At 39.8% G+C, this 19,718-nt stretch overlaps 1 protein-coding gene and 1 pseudogene across 23 annotated transcripts in view; one reads left to right on the top strand and one right to left on the bottom strand.

The window, feature by feature from the left end:
* KMT2C (lysine methyltransferase 2C) overlaps nucleotides 1–19,718 on the top strand; it is a 298,088-nt gene that overhangs the window by 61,454 nt on the left and 216,916 nt on the right. For all 23 annotated transcript variants that reach the window (XM_028846502.2, XM_028846498.2, XM_077997768.1 and 20 more), the window contains one exon: nucleotides 10,441–10,529. In XM_028846502.2, coding sequence (XP_028702335.2) covers nucleotides 10,441–10,529 — 89 coding nt within the window. The remainder of the gene's footprint in view (nucleotides 1–10,440; nucleotides 10,530–19,718) is intronic.
* Nucleotides 1,402–4,836, bottom strand: LOC716782 (septin-7-like; annotated as a pseudogene).

The following is a 19,718-nucleotide window of genomic DNA, read 5'->3' as shown; positions in this document are numbered from 1 at the left end:
TTTTTTTTTGACACGGAGTCTTGCTCTGTTGCCCAGGCTGTAGTGCAGGGGTGCGATCTCGGCTCACTGCAAGCTCTGCCTCCGGGGTTCATGCCATTCTCCTGCCTCAGCCTCCCGAGTAGCTGGGACTACAGGCGCCGCCACCACACCCGGCTAATTTTTTTGTATTTTTAGTAGAGACGGGGTTTCACTGTGTTAGCCAGGATGGTGTCAATCTCCTGACCTCATGATCTGCCTGCTGGGATTACAGGTGTGAGCCACCATGCCCCGCCTTATTGTCATTTTAATGTCTGTGGGGTCTATAGTGAAATTCCCTCTTTTATTCCTGTTTTAGTTCATTTTCTATTGCTATAACAAAATACCCAAGAGTTGGTAATTTATAAAGGAAAAAGATTTATTTGGTTTATGTTTCTGGAGGCTGAGAAATCTAAGATGGGTTGCCACATGTGGTGAGGGCTTTGTGCTATGTCATAATGTGGCAGAGAAGTGCAAGGGGAAGCACATGTTTGCAAAGAGAGGCCAAACATGAGAGGCATCCTCACTTTATAACAACCCACTCGTGTGGGTTCACTCCTCCAAGAGTGAGAACTGCTTTGAGAACAACATTAATCCCTCTTAACAACCTAATCACCTCTTAAAGGTACCACCTCTCAACACTGCTACACTGGGGACCAAGCTTCAACATGAGATTTGGTGAGGGCAAATGATATTCAAACCATAGTAGTCATTTTTTATGTGTTAGTTTTGCTAGAAGCTTGTCAATTTTATTGATCTTTACAAACAATCAGATTTTGATTTGACTTTTTAAAAAGTTGGGGTAGAATATACACAAAATATAATTTGCCATCTTTTAACTGGTTTTTTTTTTTTTTTTTTTTTTTTTTTTGGAGATAGGGCCGCACTGTGTTGCCCAGGCTGGAGTGCAGTGTCGTGATCTTGGTTCACTGTAGTCTCTGCTTCCCGGGTTCAAGTGATTCTCCTGCCTCAGCCTCCTGAGTAACTGGGATTACAGGCACGTGCCACCATGCCTGGCCAACTTTTGTAGTTTTAGTAGAGACAGGATTTTGCCATGTTGGCCAGGCTGGTCTCGAACTCCTGACCTCAAGTGATCTGCCTGCCTTGGCCTCCCAAAGTGTTGGGATTACAGGTGTGAGCCACTGTCCTGGCCCTTAATTATTATTTTTTAACCTTCCAGAGTCCTTTTATTTTGGAATATCCTGTAAACAGTCAAACCACCAGAACATTATTGTACAACAGTAAAATGTTCTCCTGCATTAAACTGAAGATAACCATTTAATAAAAAAAAGAAAAAGAAAATGTAGGAAAGGTACTTAGAGCTGTTACTTTCTAAGTACACAACACCCTAGACAATTCAAGGCATCTTAATCTCCATCAAGAACAACAAAAAAATAATTTTTGTCATGCTGTTAAATCCATCATTATGGATAAAACTGGTGCATATTGGTCAAACGGATCCAACAAACACTGATGTCCAAGCTGGCATATTGGCAACTAATACGTAACTGGTGGTCAATACTTTAAAAGATCTTCCCTTTCTTATTGTTCTTTTCCAAGGTTCTCAGAGAGTTCTGTTGTTCTGAAATACGTTGTTGAGCTTCCCAGTTTGCTTTCTCATCCTCAAACTGACGACGTTTTTCCTCTAATTCTTTGTGTTGTGCTTCCAAATTCTTTTTCATTTGCTCATGGCGCCGCTGGAGCTCAGCTTCAGAGTCCTTTAGTTTTTGAACTTTTTATTTGACCTTCATCTCAAACACCTGCTCCATCTCCATCTCTATCTTCTTCATTTTAGCTCCATCTCTATCTTCTTCATTTTAGACCTTCTTTCTTCCATTTGTGCCAGAGGGCTCTTAGTCAGCTGCCCTTTATTCTTGTTGTTAGTAACTCCATTATAAGTCACAGCTGCCAGTTTTCTGCTTCTGTACCTCTCGTAGTGGACATTATTAGTAACATCTTTCAAGTTCTGCGTGTGTGTTCTTATCAACATATTTCTTAGAATTGTAAAATCACAATGTTCACCATTTTCAACTTCAGCAGCACCCCAAGGATACTACCTTCCTCTGACCCTTTTGCCATTAACTTCAATGATAGTGTTACTACCTACCACAGCAAGAGGCAAACGGTCCTTTACCTTTTTAACAAGTTTATTTTCTTCATCATCATCTGTTTCTGGAAATTCATATATTTTAATTTTATGTTCTTGGATTTCTTTCATTATCTGTTTTTTAAACTGTTGGCATTCTTCTGGTGTGAGTGTGTCTGCTTTGGCAATAAGTGGGATGATAATCACTTTTTCATGCATACGCTTCATAAGCTCAATATCCAATGGTTTAAGTCCATGTCCTGAAGGAGCAATTAAGTATTAACAACACTGCACCTTGCTATCAGGCATCTGACGTCTGTTCCTTCACGATTCTGCATTTACTATCAATGTAATCGATAACAAGCTGCCAGCAATTACTATTATCCAGTGCATCTCCAAATCCTGGGGTATCAACTATTGTGAGCAGCAGCACCTGAACGCCACGTTCTTTGATTACAGCTTTGGATTGTCCACCTGTACATTCTTTTTAATTATATGAGAAGGACCTGGATACTCTGGAGTATACAAATCTGTGAGGAGTAAAGAGTTGATTAATGTCAACTTTCCTAATCCAGGTTCGCCTCTCTAGGTAAGGTGGCTCACATCTGTAATCCCAGCACTTTGGGAGGCTGAGACAGGTAGATGGTTTGAGCTCAGGAGTTCCAGACCAGCCTGCGAAATAAGGCGAGACCCTGTCTCACTTTGTATGTTGTGCCAGCTGGGGGTGCCCCAGGTAGGTGCTCCCTGGAGTGTCTGCTTCAGGGCTGCTGCGAAGGTGCAGGGCAGGGCTCCTCCAGCTGGGAAACATGGAATAGTTGGCAGCTGCTTTGTACATAGAATCCTTCTTCTCTGATGACCGTGCTGTCAACATCAAAACACACTGCATCTGCTGAGTAGAAAAGCTTCCTCAGCTCTGAGTGGGAGACCATCCTTGGAAGAATTTTCCTCGTTTCTCCAATGCTAGATTTCTAGGAGACCACACTGTTCTCTTCCTGTTCCTTCCCTAGATAAAAATGCAGCACAAAGTTCTGACTACAGATTTCTTCAAGAAAGACCTGTGGATTCCCCTAGAGTGAGAGCCCAGGCTCAGGTGAGGCGAGTGCGCGACCGTGGCTGCAGCTGGCGCTGGCCTTTGAGGAGCTTCTGCGCGACCTTGAGATCTTACCTGCCAGGCGCCGGCCGGTTGGCACGCACCGCGTCTGGCCCTTGGTGCGCCCGGCCCCGCAGGCCGGGAAGTCGTAAAGCTCCTCCTGGTAGCTTATGGGCGGTGGTGGAGGGCCGCAGCTCAGAGGCTGGTTACATCCCGCCCGGCCGTCTGTGGCCACCCAACCCCTTAACTATTTTTAAGTGTACATTTTAGTGATGTTAGATACATTTATAATGTATGTGACCATCACCACTATCCATTTTCATAGCTTTTTTTAAATCTTGTAAAACTTATACTTTATGGCCATTAAACAGTAACTCCCAGTTTCTCCCCTCTGTCAGCCTCTGGCAACCACCATTCTGCTTTCTGTCTCAGATTTTAACTACTCTTAGTACCTTATGTAAGTGGAATCCACTATTTTTTTTGTGTGTGTGTGACTGGTTTAAGTCATTTAGGAGTTTGTCAAGGTTCATTTATGTTGTTGTATCGCATATGTCAGAAATTCCTTTCTTTTTAAGGCTGCATAGTATTCCACCATAGACATACCACCATTGTGGTATGTCGGTATCATATTTTACTTAACTGTTAATTATGTTTTATTTGTTGTGAATAATGCTGCTATGAACATTGTTTGTTTGTTTTTTTGAGGCAGTCTCGTTCTGCTGCCCAGGCTGGAATGCAGTGGTGTGATCTCTGCTCACTGCAACTTCCACCTCGCTGGTTTGAGCAATTCTCCTGCCTCAGCCTACGGAATAGCTGGGATTACAGGCGCCTGCTACCATTCCTGGCTGATTTTTGTATTTTCAGTAGAGACAGGGTTTCACCATCTTGGCCAGGCTGGTCTCGAACTCTTGACCTCAGGTGATCTGCCTGCCTCGGCTTCCCAAAGTGCTGGGATTACAGGCATGAGCCACTGCACCCAGCCTCCTATTGTTTTTGAAGGATCCTTTTTATTGCTGCATGTTTTGTTCAGTGTTTATAGGGGTTTTTCCTTTAATTTTCCCGTTAGTGCTTTAAATATGTTTTTTACTGCCTTCTAGCTTACATAGTTTCAGGCGAGAAACCTGCAGTCATTCTTACTTTAGTCCCTCTTTAAGCAATGTGTATTTTCTTTGGAAGTGGCTGCTTTTAATATTTTCTGTTTATTAATCTTTTTCAGCAATTTGACTATAAAGTACCTTACTGGTACGTGTGCGCGCGCGTGCGTGCGTGCGTGTGTGTGTGTCTGTCTCGGATTTTGTTGTGCTTGGATCTGTGGGTTTATAATCATACAGCTTTTAAAATTTACAGCTAATTATTTCACTAAACAGTTTTTTTGTCCCCATCCCTTTAACCCCAACCTCACACATATTAGGTAGGATACTGTTATTCCACAGGGCACTGTAGCTGTGTTGTCATTTTTCATACTGTTCTTAATTTTGAATAGATTTTTTTTGTGTGTTATGTCTTTAGGGATAGTGATCTTCTTTTGTCATTTCTAATCACGTTAACTTTTCAATGTGAAATTTCCATTTGATGTTATCTTTTTGATATTACCTTTGAGTTCCATGTTAGTTTTAATATCTTCTATTTCTCTCCTCATATTCATGTTTTCTGTACATTCTTGTGCATATGAGGCATGCTTATAATAGCTGGATTATTGGATTATGCCCAGTAGTTGTGAATCATTATTGTTCAGTTGAGACTTATTTATTTTTTCATACAGAGTCACTCTCAGGATAAGTTGAGACTTATTTGTCAGCTCTTTTAGGGATGGTCTAGAATAGCATTTGTTCTATGGCTCATTTAGCCCTGCTCCTAAAGGTGTGTCTCACTCTGGTCTCTGCTGAATGTGTTACATAGTCATTGAGGTCTCGCCACTCTGGCTAGAGACAACACAGTTGGCTAGTGACAATACAGTTGATTCGCAGCTTTCTGTGAGCTCTGGAAATTGTTCTTCTGTAATTGTTTTCTCCCTGGAAGTTGTTCTTGTTCAGTCTTCTGGGATTTCACATCACATGTGTGCAGACTGGTATTCATTTGAAACTCAAGGCTATCCCTGTGCAGATTTCTGGAGCTCTTTCTCTGAATACCTCTCTTCTCTTGGGTACTCTGCCCCACAAATTCTAGTCTTCTTGAGCCCCCTGAACCTATGATTTTTGTCTTCTCATTTCAGTTCTCATTTTGGGTTCATCTCTCTGTGTGGTAGTTTCTAAATTAACTCCAGGCAGAAAGCCTGTGCCGTGGTAGGGGTCACTGTGTTTCTTTCCCTTTGTTCCCTTTGCCCTACCTGTTGTCCAGTGTCTGATAATGGTTGTTTTTTTAATGTTTGTCTGGTTTCCTAGTTGTTTGGGCTAGAGGGTAATTTTGACTTGTCTTACTCCCGTGTGGCTTTATTAGAAGTCTCCTATATTACTTTAGGTACTCAAGTTGGTTTCAGATTCTGAGATTACTGTGGAACATTAAGTTTTGGTAGAAATTTTTCTCAAATAAAGTTAGTTGTACTCTTTTACTTAACCTTTCTTAGTAATAAAGTGAAGTGAAGAACACTGAAATGAAAGGGTTAAGAGACAGGAAAAAGAGGGGAAGGAAGAAAACCCAGAGAAGGATTAAAATAAAGAATCTTCATGTTGTCATTTGTAATTAGACGTCAAACTTTCATTAAACACTGAAACTGGAAATAACTGACTCAATATGGAAATATAAAACATGTATCTATTTTGCTGTTTACATATGGAAGTTGGCAACTGATAGGGTTTTGAAGAGTATGACCATTATCTTTGCATTCAGAATATAGTGTTTGATTAGTCAGAAAACTCACATGCCATAAGCCAATGAGCAGCAATAAGAAGGACACCAATGAAATAAAAGAAATTTGAAAATGACATGATGTCAATAAGTTGGTTCATTGCCCAGAAGGAAAGGAATTCCGATGAATTGATCAACGTAAAAAGCGTGTCTTCCTAGTGCCAAAACCAAGAATAGAAGAAATCAGAAGAAAAATTTTAAAAGCAAAAATTAAAATCAAAATTCTTTTTTAAGGAGTAAGTAGAGCAATGCAGATAACTGATATGTTGATAGAGATTATAAACTAGACAGAACAAGCTTGAAATAAAGCCAGTTGTGCCAAACAAACAAACAAACAAACAAACAAACAATAGCATAGACAGCGATGGTCAAGATAGTGGAGAAAAAAACTCACAATAGAGCAAAACATTGGTCTGAGAGATTAAGTTAAAAAGTCAGCTAAACCATATGATTTTCAGTTTCTTTAAAAATGGATGTTTATGTTTATGAAAAATCACAAAGGAAAGATGAAAAGTAAACTCTACCTCCATAATAGCATATGAATTATTCTCTGTCGTCGTTGAAGCAGCCATGTTAGGATTCTTTCAAGGATTTCTAGTCTCTCTGTCCCTAATTCTTGTATTGGTCTACAGGTTTCTAAACAAAAAGTGATCCTATTAAAAAAAAATTCTTAGACCTCAAGCCTTATTACCTCCTACCGCTGACTCTGCTCCAGGCACCGGATGTCCTTCTTGTCCCTCTAACCCCCTTCACTTGCTCTCATCTCAAGAATTTTGCATTTGCTGTTCCTTCTGCTGCAATGCTGTTCTCCCAGATATCTGTATGGTTTGCTTCATCTTCAGGTCTGTGCTGAAGTGGCTCCTGAAATAAAATTGTATTTTAAAACATTTATTTTATAAATCTGTTATTTAAAATAGTCCCTTTTTCTTTGCTTTCTTTTCTTGGATGTTGTATGTGTAATACTTGTTTACTGTTGTCTGTTCTCACTAGAATGTAGTTTTGTGAAGGGAGGGATTTTGTTTTATTTATTTCTGTATCCACTGTGTTTGAACACAGACATAAAGGAAGATTGATAGAGTAATCTAGTGATGCTTGCTCAATGTGTTGTCCAAATACTTGTTTAAAATGCTTCAAACTATAATGTTTCATCTATCAGTTTCTGAGAGTGGGATGTTAATGTCTCTCTAATGATTAGTTATCAATTTCTCTTTGTTCTGCAAATGTTTGCTTTATATAATCTGAAGTTCTCATGTTATCCAAGTGAATTAATTTTTATCATTATGACAGTTTAAGCCATTTATGTGTACTGTGAAAATTCATATTTCTATTTACCTTTTTATGTTATTTTCTGTGTACCATTTGTTTTCACTCCTTTTCTGCCTGCTGTTGGATTGATCACATTTTCTCATCCCTTCTTTCTACTTTAATGTTTTCTATCACATTTAAAAACAACTACTTAATAAATTCTTTTTTTTTTTTTTTTGAGACGGAGTCTCTCTCTGTCGCCCAGACTGGAGTGCAGTGATGTGATCTTGGTTCACTGCAAGCTCCGCCTCCCGGGTTCACGCCATTTTCCTGCCTCAGCCTCTCCTGGGATTACAATTGCCTGCCCCCATGCCCGGCTAATTTTTTTGTATTTTTTTAGTAGAGATGGGGTTTCACTGTGTTAGCCAGGATGGTGTCGATCCTCTGACCTCGTGATCCGCCTGCTTCGGCTTCCCAAAGTGCTGGGATTACAGGCGTGAGCCACTGTGCCCAGCCTAAAAACAACTACTTAATAAATTCTAAAGATATTCTTTCTTTTTGTCCGTGAACAATAAGATTCACCTTAGAGTGTTCTCTCCTTAATCACCCTGTTTCATCTTTCTGGTTTTGTAGTCTTTTTATTTAGTTCTGCCTTCTTTCCCCTCTCCCCCTGTGAAGTTTGAAGTGATGCTATTTTGACTGTTTGACTTGTTATGTAACATTAACAAATTTCTAATATTGACATCCTGGCATTCTGATTATATTCAATAGGATTGTTCTCAGTTTTTTATTTTCATTAGTTTTTACAATGTTTGTTGGAATTCTGAGTCAGATATGTCCTTTTTTTTCATTTTTGGGAAGACCGACCTTTTGATAGTTTTTAGTAATTTAATTATAAAACGATTTAGACTTTGATTACTTCAATTTTTTATTTTTTGAGATAGAGTTCCACCTTTATTGTCCAGGCAGGAGTACAATGGTGCAATCTCAGCTTACTGCAACCTCCGCCTCCCAGGTTCAAGCAATTCTCCTGCCTCAGCCTCTCAAGTAGCTGGGATTACAGGCATGTGCCACCATGCCCAGCTATTTTTTTTTTTTTTTTTTGTATTTTTTTAGTAGTGACGGGGTTTATCCATGTTGGTCAGGCTGGTCTTGAACTCCTGACCTCAGGTGATCTGCCTGCCTTGGCCTCCCAAAGTGCTGAGATTACAGGCATGAGCTGCCACTCCCAGCTAGTCACTTTAATTTTTAATATATTTTTATGTTATAGCTCCTTCATCGTTTAGGTTGGTTAACTTTTTTTTTTATTTGAGATGGAGTTTCACTCTTGTTGCCTAGGCTGGAGTGCAATGGTGTGATCTTGGCTCACTGCAACTTCTGCCCACCGGGTTCAAGCGATTCTCCTGCCCCTGCCTCCCGAGTATCTGGGGTTACAGATGTGCGCCAACACGTGCAGCTAATTTTTGTATTTTTAGTAGAGACGGGATTTTGCCATGTTGGCCAGGCTGGTCTTGAACTCCTGACCTCAGGTGATCCACCCACCTTGGCCTCCCAAAGTGCTAGGATTACAGGCCTGAGTCACTGCGCCTGGCCTAGGTTGGTTAACTTTTTTATGAGAACAAGACTTAAATGGATTTCTTGTTGTTTAAAACATAGTTCTTTGTTTTATTCTTTTTTCATATTATTATTGTATTTCATATTATTTTTCCCTTTTTTTTTTTGTTTGTTTGAGACAGAATCTCACTCTGTCGCCCAGGCTGGAGTGCAGTGGCATGATACCAGCTCACTGAAACCTCCATCTGTCAGGTTCAAGCGATTCTCATGTCTTAGCCTCCCAAGTACCTGGGATTACAGGCACACACCACAATGCCCGGCTAATTTTTGTATTTTTAGTAGAGACGGAGTGTCACCATGTTGGCCAGGCTGGTCCTGAGCTCCTGACCTCAGGTGATACATCTTCCTCAGCCTCCCAAAGTGCTGGGATTACAGGTGCGAGCCACCACAGTTGGCTGTTTTTCACTTTTTAAATGTTTTATGTTTTTCGATTAAATACTGAGTTGATTTGTATTTTTTCTTTCTGTTGCCTCCCTCCCTCCCTCCCTCTCTTCCTTGTTTTTTTTCTTTAGCTGGGATTACTGGCATGCCACCATGCTTGCCTACGTTTTGAATTGTTTTGGTAGAGATGGGGTTTCGCCATGATGGCCAGGCTGGTCTTGAACTCTTACACTCAAATGATCCACCTACCTCGACTCTCCAAAGTGCTGGGATTACAGGTGTGAGCCACCCTACCCAGCCTTTTTCTTTTAAAGAATTTAAAATACTGTGAAATAATTTAAAACACTGAAATTATCTGAGTACTGCTTTGTCAGTTTCTAAGTTTTTATATGTAATATCTTGTTGCTCTTATGTGTTACTAATTTTTCTATTACTCATTTCTGTACCTTATTTAGGATAATTAAAAAAATTTAAAGGCATTAGTTTGGCTTTTTTTTGGTCAGGAATTTCACCTTATGTGACTCTTACCTTTATTTTACTTTCCTGAAGTGTTTATAAATTAAATTTTATTATAAATTTATAATATATAATTCATATATATTATAAATATATACTAATTTATATATTATATAATACATAATTATATGTTGTAAGGTGGACATGATTGTAATTGTGCTTAATTTAAAAAATTTTGTTTTTTAGTCATCTGCATCACAGTCACCAAAAGTACCCTTTACAAAGCTTTTAAAAATACATGTATCTGGTCATTTCGCATCAACTTTATTAAATGTAGAAGTCAAACCTGGTATGTGAACTTTGTAAAGAACCCATTATGTAGTTAAAAGCCACTACTGTAGACAGAGGGAGACATCAGAATATTACCTAAAAGAGGGGCAAAACCAGAGTGAGGAGTACTTAAGTGAATTATGAGGACACAATTATATTCATGTGGGTCTGTCCTCACATTGAGAGTATAAGGAAGTGCTGGATTTAAGGGAGAAAATGATTGTAAACGCTGATATTTTCTACTTGATATGGTAAAATGCTGGAAAAATGCCCGAATTATTTATTTTGTATACCTTCAAATTGTGCTTTATGTTGAATATAAGTCTAAGCCTTAAAATTTAACATGTAACTCTATGTGCTTATTTTTTCTTTCCTATAGACCTCGAAGTAGGGGAAAAACTGCAGTGGAAGATGAGGACAGCATGGATGGGCTGGAGACAACAGAAACAGAAACGATTGTGGAAACAGGTATCAAAATTCAAGAGTTTATAAGAATGTATATGATACTTTGCATATGTCTATGCACTGCATGTAGCATCTGTATAACAATATTCTGTATTAAGCATTTGTTTTTATACTGAACTCTAAGTTTCTCATCTGCCTAAGTAGTTTTGATGACTAATGACAAAGTAAAAACACTGAGTTCTGTGTCTCTCTTTTTTCCCCTACGCCCTGGTTTAGTATAATTATTTCATATCTGAAGATAAATGTTTTATCAAGGAAATAGAGACTGGGAGAAACAGTAATCCAGGCTGTTAGTATGATTGCTCATAGTATATTTTGGCCTGTGAACCATCTAGTGTTTGTTTAAAGCTTATTTTGTTAATATGTGTTTTGAAAAAAGTAATATGTTTCATCGTGGAATTAATGTTGTGAGAGGCTAGGCCAAACTAGACCAAATAGTTTCTGGTCTGTTGGACTTTTAGGTGCCCTTAAATAAGCTGTTGTATGTTGTACATCTGCTAAAAGGTGGCTAGAGTTGGTTGCCCAAAGCAGTTTCCAAAATTTACAGGTCAGTGGTAAGTTATCAAAGGGACTAGGATTCATATTGTATTTAGAGGATACCTGTAGGAGATAGTCTCTCATTGGTAAAGTTTTCAATAGTTGATAGAGTTTAGACACAGTGATAGGCTTTGTTTCTGAAGTTGAGTATCATCTTGATGCTTACAGAATATCATACAGTTAAGAGATGAGAAAAATTAAAAATTGTTACATATTTTAAAATACATTTTCCCAGAAATCCTTATGGTTGTCAGATGTGTTGCTATTATATAGGTATAATTCTTGGAAAGCCTTCAAATAATCTGTAGTTTCTTTTCTTTCCAATAAGGTCTAGTTAGAGTAACAAAATGACACTTGGAAGTTCAGAATACTAAATTTCACCCTTTTGTGCACATTCATTAATTACTATATTACTTTAAACTTGAATTTACATAATTTCTGTTCTTTTTCATATTTTTTTCTATACTATGTATTGTTACTTTTACTAGTGAAAAGTCTTTTTGAAGCTTTAGTGTTTTTTTTTTTTTTTTTTTTTTTTTGGAGACAGAGTCTTGCTCTGTTGCCTAGGCTGGAGTGCAGTGGTGTGATCTTGGCTCACTGCAAGCTCCACCTCCCGGATTCATGGGTTCATGCTATTCTCCAGCCTCAGCCTCCCTAGTAGCTGAGACTACAGGTGCCCGCCACCACGCCCAGCTAATTTTTTGTATCTTTAGTAGAGATGGGGTTTCACCGTGTTAGCCAGGATGGCCTTGATCTCCTGACCTCATGATCTGCCCACCTCAGCCTCCCAAAGTCCTGGGATTACAGGCGTGAGCCACCACACCTGGCCTATTGTTGTTATTTTTGAGACAGAGTCTTGCTCTGTCGCCCAGGCTGGAGTACAGTGGTGCGATCTCGGCTCACTGCAACCTCCACCCACCGGGTTCAAGCAGTTCTCCCTGCCTCAGCCTCCCAAGTAGCTGGGATTATAGGTATACACCACCACGCCTGGATAACTTTCGTATTTTTAGTAGAGACAGGGTTTTGCTGTGTTGGCCAGGCTGGTCTCGAACTTCTGACCTCAGGTGATCCACCCGCCTCCCAAAGTGCTGGGATTACAGGTGTGAGTCACCGTGTCTGGCTCTGATTATTATTATTGTGACTATTGTTACTATTCTTTCTGAGATGGAGTCTCACTCTTGTCTCCCAGGCTGGAGTGCAGTGGCGTGGTATCAGCTCACTGCAACCTCCATCTCCTGGGTTCCAGTGATTCTCTTGCCTCAGTCTCCCTCCTGGGCTGGGACTACAGGCAGACGCCACCAAGCCTGGCTAATTTTTGTATTTTTTAGTAGAGACGGGTTTCCACCATGTTGGCCAGGCTGGTCTTGAACTCCTGACCTTGTGATCCACCCGTCTCAGCCTCCCAAAGTGCTGAGATAACAGGCGTGAGCCACCACGCCCGGCCTGATTATTTTTTAAAATTTCGGTTTTTTTTTTGAGACAGAGTTTCGCTCTTTGTTGCCGAGGCTGGAGTGCAGTGGCGTGATCTTAGCTCACTACAGCCTCCACCTCCCAGGTTCAAGTGATTCTCCTGTCTCAGCCTTCCGAGTAGCTGGGATTATAGCCACCCGCCACCATGCCTGGCTGATTTTTGTATTTTTAGTAGACACAGGGTTTCACCATGTTGGCCTGGCTGGCCTCAAACTCCTGACCTCAGGTGATCCACCCACCTCGGCCTCCCAAAATGCTAGGATTACAGGCGTGAGCCATCGTGTCCAGCCCTTTGATGATTGAAGATGATTATTTCACCACGTTTTCTTTCTCCTGAAACTTCCAACACTCCTCATTTTTGATTCTTTAGTGATGGATCTTGCTTATTTCAGTGAAAAAATAAAAAATAAAGAACAATTAGAAAAGAAGTTCCGTATTCATCCACCATCAAATCTATTTTCTTGCTTGTATCCCTACCCATATATTGTAGTTTCTGTCCTGGTAAAATGGGATAAAGACTGTCCGTGGGTAAGGCCAGCTCCTCTGCTTGTGTCTTACATTGTGTCTCCTTTCACGTATTATGGATTTGGTTCTGCAGTTGTCCTTGCTTTCCTGCATCAATAACTTTTCCCTCTCCAGGATTTATTTCATTAGCATAAGGAGGGTGCTGCAGAACCACCCCCTTTCAGCACAAATAGCTCTCTTGATCTGACATCCCCTTTTAGGTACTCTACAGCTTCTTTGCTCCATCATAGCAAAAATCCTTGAGTTATTTATACCTGTGATTACTACTTATTTTTCACCATTTTCTCATGAGCTCACTCTAATCAAGCTTTCTTCCTCCCATTCTACTAAAATTACTCTTGTCAATGTCATTATCTCATATTGCCCAAACCAACTTTTAGTCTTCATCCTCCTTAACCTTTCAGGATCATTTCACACAGCTAACCACTCTCAGGAGTGAAACTTTTTTTTTTAAACTTGACTTTGAGATCACTGCATTCTCCTGGGTTTTTTTTTTTCCTACTCCTCCTCCACTGGTTTTTCCTCATTCTCTTCGCTCATTTTATGTATTAGGTGGTCTTATTCAGTTTGATGGCTTATTATCTATTTTTGTGCTATTATTGTGTTATCGAAATGCTAATGACTCTAAACTTACATCACCAGCTCTTTCTTGCTTTGAACACAACCTGTATCTTTCAGCTTTTGCTTCTTAACATCTCCTCTTAGATGTCTGTCCTCTCTGGAAATTTTTGTTGTTATCCTGAAAACCTGTCTTCCAATGTTACCACCTCTGGTCTATTGCCACTGTATGTTGTTCGGGTTTGAAAAGATGGAATCTTTCTTGATTTCACATTTTCACGTTTTACATTTTAGACATTCACATTTCACATTTTCACATTTTCACATTTTAGGCATCCAGCCCACTAGAGGGCTTTGCCTATCCAGTGTATCCTGGATTCAACTACTTTGACCCCTCCACTGCTGTTACTCCAGAACTTCACACTGTCATTCCGCTGGACTGCTGCAATAGCTTCCTAACTGGTCTTGCTCCTTTCCTTTTCATTTCATTCTACTCTTGTCCCACACATAGTAGCCAGAGTGATCCTTCCGAATTCAAAGTGAATCCCTCTGTCAACCATCCAAAGACTCCAGTGATATTTAGAATAAAATTCAAAGTTCATACAGTACCACTGTCTTCAGACTTCATTGATCTGACCGTGGCCACCTGTATAACCATATCTTACGTTCCCTTGTTCACTGGGCTCCATCCCTACTGGCCTCCTAGCTTTTCGTGGAGCCCACCAAACATACTCCTTTCTTATGCGTTTGCACTTTTTGTCTTCTTTGCTTGCAAAAATTTTTTCTCAGATATTCATACAGCTTATTCCCTTACTTCAGTTAAGTCTCTACTCAGTTACAGTTTTCCCAGAGACCTTTCCTGACAAACTTTTCTAAAAAGTAACACTTGTCACTTTGTCTTCTCCTGCTTTATTTTCCTCCTAGTACTTAACAGATAGGACGTTTAATTCCATATTGGCTTATTGTATGCTTTCCACGCTAGAATGTAAGCTTTATGAAGTCAGGGGATTTGTCTTGTTAGCTCATTTATCCCCAGTGCCAAGAATACTTCTAGGGACATAGGAGGAATTGGATTCACTAAGTGAAGCAGTATTGTGTTCTTGAATTTTCATTTTTTATGTTTTCTAAGCTACCTGCTATTCTTGGAACTTTAAAACATTACAACAAAACTAAATTCCTGGCATTTTTTTTTCCTTATCTGAGAGTAGTAAGCCCCACACATGGACTCTCTTCTCATGCTGTCTTCTATGAGATGTCAAGGCAAATACAGTTTAGAGAAATGTTTTAATAGGAGCAGAAAACTATTTTTTTTAACCTGGCCTTTTACTAAAGTTAATACAGCCAAGTGTACTAGTCTTTGTTTTGTCTTTGTCCTTGGAAAGGCCATTGTTCAGTTCTTTTAGGGAACATAGTGAACATAGGGCAAGGAGAACAGTGAAAGAAAGAATAACTGTTACAACCACTAACCTGCAAATAAACCCAGACAGAGAGAGTTCCATAAATTTCTAGTTCATTTAAAAGCAAATTCAAGTTTGCTGCAAGGGTTTAACCTCTCTATGTATGTCTCAAAACCCCAGGGTTTATTTGAAGGTTCTCTTGTTCCCTGTAAATGCTGTGCCTTGACATGCTTACTTAATGATTTGTAGTAATATAAGGGTATTAGGCTGGGCGTGGTGGCTCACACTTGCAACCCTGGACCTTTGGGAGGCCAAGGTGGGTGGATCGCTTGAGCTCAGGAGTTGGAGACCAGCCTGGGCAACATGGCGAAAACCCGCCTCTACAAAAAAATACAAAAATTAGCTGGGTGTGATGGTGTGCCCCTGTGGTCCTAGCTACTCAGGAGGCTGAGGTGGGAGGATCGCTTGATCCCAGGAGACACCAGTTGCAGTGACCTGTAATCAGTCGCACCACTTTCGCCAGTCTGGGCGACAGAGTGAGATCCTGTCTCAGAAAAAAGAAAAGAATACTAATTAAGATTAATCTCCTACCATGGTGGGTGGATGGGAATGAGTAATCTAGGGGTAGCCATTGGGAAAGTAATAAGAAACCTTATTTGGTAATATTTTATGTTAAGAAAATTTCATCTTTATCTCAGCTCACTGCACTCACTTTATCTCACCTGCTGCCCGGGTTCAAGCAGTTCTCTGCCTCAGCCTCCTGAGTAGCTGGGATTACAGGTGCCTGCCATCACACCCGGCTAATTTTTTTGTATTTTTAGTAGAGACTGGGTTTCACCATCTTGGCCAGGCTGGTCTTGAACTCCTGACCTCGTGATCCACCTGCTTCGGCCTTCTAAAGTGCTGGGATTACGGGCATGAGCCACCGCACCCAGCCGAGAAAATTTCATCTTTTGTAGGTGGTGGCTGTTACCAGTCTCTGCGCATTTTTTATATGAATAAAATAAACTTGAGTAAAGTGCTAGTTACTTGAGGAGGAGAGAAACTTCTTTTTTCTTGAGAATCACATAATCAGGTCTTTGCAGACTTGTTTTAGTTAATTATAATTAGCTAATTATAATTCAGTTAGTTATAATTAAACATTTTTTCCTAGTGTTCAAGTTGTCATAGTTTGGCTCATGGGAGCCTCTTGTCAGCTGGCTTCTGAGTCCTTTTAAATAACATCTCAGAACCTTTCAGAGCTCTATGCTCTTTGGCAAAAGTTTCATTTTTCAGGCCCATTTAAAATTCTCCCTGCCCCAAGGTATGAAATCAGCTGCTCTCTAAGGACTTGTAGTTTTTTAGTGGAGAATAGTATTAGGAACAAAAATCTAGACTCAAGGGATGCATATTACAATTGTTTCTGTTGAGAATTAGTTATGTGAGTCCACTTTAGTCATATACTAGTACAGTCATGCACTGCATAATGACAACAGATCACATATATGACAGTGATCTCATAAGATTATAATGGAGCTGAGCAATTTCTGTCACCTCAATATGTCATAGCTGTCATGATGTCATAGCTGTCGTGATGTCATAGCACAGCGCAACATAGTGCATTACTCACATATTTGTGGTGATGCTGGTATAAACAAACCTAGTGTACTCCCAGTTATATGTACTATACAAAAGTATACTGCATACACTCTTGCACAGTACATAACTCTTGATAATAAGTGACTATGTTACTAGTTTGTATATTTACTATACTATAATTTTTATCATTATTTTGGAGTGTACTCCTTTTACTTAAGAAAAAAAGCTGTACAACAGCCTCAGGCAGAACCTTCAGGAGCTATATTAGAAGGCATTATTACACGAAATGACAGTTCCTTGTCTGAAGACCTTCCAGTAGGACAAAATGTGGAGGTGGAAAGACAGTGATAGTGACGATCCTGACCCTGTGTAGGCCTGGACTAAGTTTAAAAAAACAAAACAAAACAAAACAAAACAAAACAAAAAAACCCAGAAAAAAAACAAAAACAGAAAATAAAAAAAGAAAACAAAAACCCTAAAACCAAAAATCTTATAGAAGATTTTTTTGATACAGCTGTACAATGTGTGTTTTAAGCTGTGTTATTACAAAAGAGTCAAAAAGTTTTAAAAAATTTATAAAGTAAAAATGTTACAGTAAGCTAAGGATAATTTATTGAGCAAAGAAAAATAATATTTTAAAAATTTGGTGTAGCCTAAATGTACAGTGTTTATAAAGCCTACAGTAGTGTACAGTAATGTTTGAGGCCTCTACATTCACTCAGTGACTCACCCAGAGCAACTTGTAGTCCCACAAGCACCATTCATGGTAAGTACTCTATATAGTGTACCATTTTTTGTGTTTTTACACTGTATTCTTACCATTGTTTCTATGTTTACATATGTTTAGATACACAAATACTTGACTATTGTGTTATAGTTGCAGTAAACAGTACAGTAACATGCTGTACAGGTTTGTAGCCTAGAGTACTAGGTTATACCAAGTAGCCTAGGTTTTTAGTAGGCTATACCACCTAGGTTTGTGTAACAGTGACAAAATTGCCTAATGACTCATATTTCAGAACATATCCCTGTTTTGAGAGGACTGTAATTACACAGATCTATACACACACTTACAAATGTGAGTTCACGTCGATACATTCAGTTACTTCTAGCATAAATTTTTAAAAATAGACTTTATTTTATTTATTTTTTTTGAGACGGAGTTTCACTCTTCTTGCCCAAGCTGGAGTGCAATGGTGCAATCTCGGCTCACTGCAACTTCCGCCTCCTGGGTTCAATTGATTCTCCTGCCTCAGCCTCCCGAGTAGCTGGGATTACAGGCATGCGCCACCACACCCAGCTAATTTTGTATTTTTAGTAGAGATGGAGTTTCTCCATGTTGGTCAGGCTGGTCTCGAACTCCGACCTCAGGTGATCCGCCCACCTCTGCTTCCCAAAGTGCTGGGATTACAGGTGTGAACCACTACACCAGGCCAAAAATAGCCTTTATTTTTCAGGACAATTTTAGGTTTGTAGCAAAATTGTGAGGAAGGTACTGAAATTTCCCATAAATCCCCTTCCCCACACATGCATAGCCCTTTTCATTATCAACATCCTATACTAGAGTGGTACATTTGTCACAATTTTTAAACCTACATTGACACATTATTCACAGTTCATAGTTCACATAAGGGTTCACTCTTGGTGTACATTCTGTGGGTTTGGACAAATGTATAATGAAATGTGTCTATCATTATAGTATCATAGTCACTGCCCTAAAAATTCTCTGTGTTCCACCTATTATCCCTCCTTGCTAACCTCTGGCAACCACTATTCTTTTTACTGTCTCCATAGTTTTGCCTTTTCCAGAATGTCAGTTAGTTGGAATCATATAGGATATATAACCTTTTCAGACTGGCTTCTTTCACTTAATAATATGCATTTATGTTTCCTCCATGTCTTGTCTTTCTTTTTTTTTTTGAGATGGAGTCTTGCTGTGTATGCCCAGGCTGGAGTGCAATGGCCCGATCTCGGCTCACCTCAATGTCCACCTCCCGGGTTCAAGTGATTCTCCTGTCTCAGCCTCCTGAATAGCTGGGATTACAGGCATGCACCACACCTGGCTATTTTGTGTTTTTAGCAGAGACAGTTTCTCCATGTTGATCAGGCTGGTCTCGAACTCCTGATCTCAGGTGATCCACTCGCCTCGGCCTCCCCAAGTGCTGGGATTACAGGCGTGAGCCACCGTGCCTGGTCCTCCATGTCTTTTCATGTCTTGACAGTGCATTTCTTTTTAGTGCTGAATAATATTGCATTGTTTGGATGGACCACAATTTATCCATTCACCTACTGACGGAATTTCTATTTACACCCTGGTTTTGGCAGTTAATAAAGCTGCTATCAATATCTATGTGCAGTTTTTGTTGTGGATGTAAGTTTTCAACTCATTTTGGTAAATACCAGCAGCATGATTTCTGGATTGTATGGCAAGAGTATTGTAGTTTTGTAAGGAACCACCAAGCTGTCTTCCAAAAGTGGCTGTGCCATTTTGCATTCTCACTAGAAATGAATAAGAGTTTCTGTTGCACTGTGTACTTACTGATATTTGGTGGTGTTGGTGTTCCAGATTTTGGCCATTCTAATAGGTGTGTAGTGATGCCTCATTGTTTTAATTTTCATTTCCCTGATGACGTATAATGTGGGACATCTGTTCATATGCTTATCTGCCATCTGTGTATCCTTATTGGTGAAGTGTCTTTATTCCCTATGCTTTTATTTTTTTGGAGACATTGTTTTGCTCTTGTTGCCCAGACTAGAGTACAATGGTGCGATCTCGCTCACTGCAGCCTCCACCTCTCAGGTTCAGGCGATTGCCTTAGCCTTCTGAGTAGCTGGGATTACAGGTATCCGCCAACTTGCCTGGCTCATTTTTTGTATTTTTAGTAGAGACGGGGTTTCACCATGTTAGTCAGACTGGTCTCAAACTCCTGACCTCAGGTGATCCACCCGCCTCGGCCTCCCAAGGTGCTGGGATTACAGGCGTGAGCCACTGTGTCCGGCCTTCCCTATGCTTTTATCTCCTGAAGGAGATTATAGAGAAGTGGTATAATTTCTTCCTTAAATGTTTGGGAGAATTCAGCAGTGAACCAAACTGGGTATGTTTAATATTGGAAGTGTATTAATTTTT

This window comes from Macaca mulatta, chromosome 3 (genome assembly GCF_049350105.2).
Source record: "Macaca mulatta isolate MMU2019108-1 chromosome 3, T2T-MMU8v2.0, whole genome shotgun sequence".
Lineage (NCBI taxonomy): Eukaryota > Metazoa > Chordata > Mammalia > Primates > Cercopithecidae > Macaca > Macaca mulatta.
The sequence above is the reverse complement of the archived record's forward strand: the minus strand, read 5'-3'. Positions and strand labels throughout refer to the sequence as shown.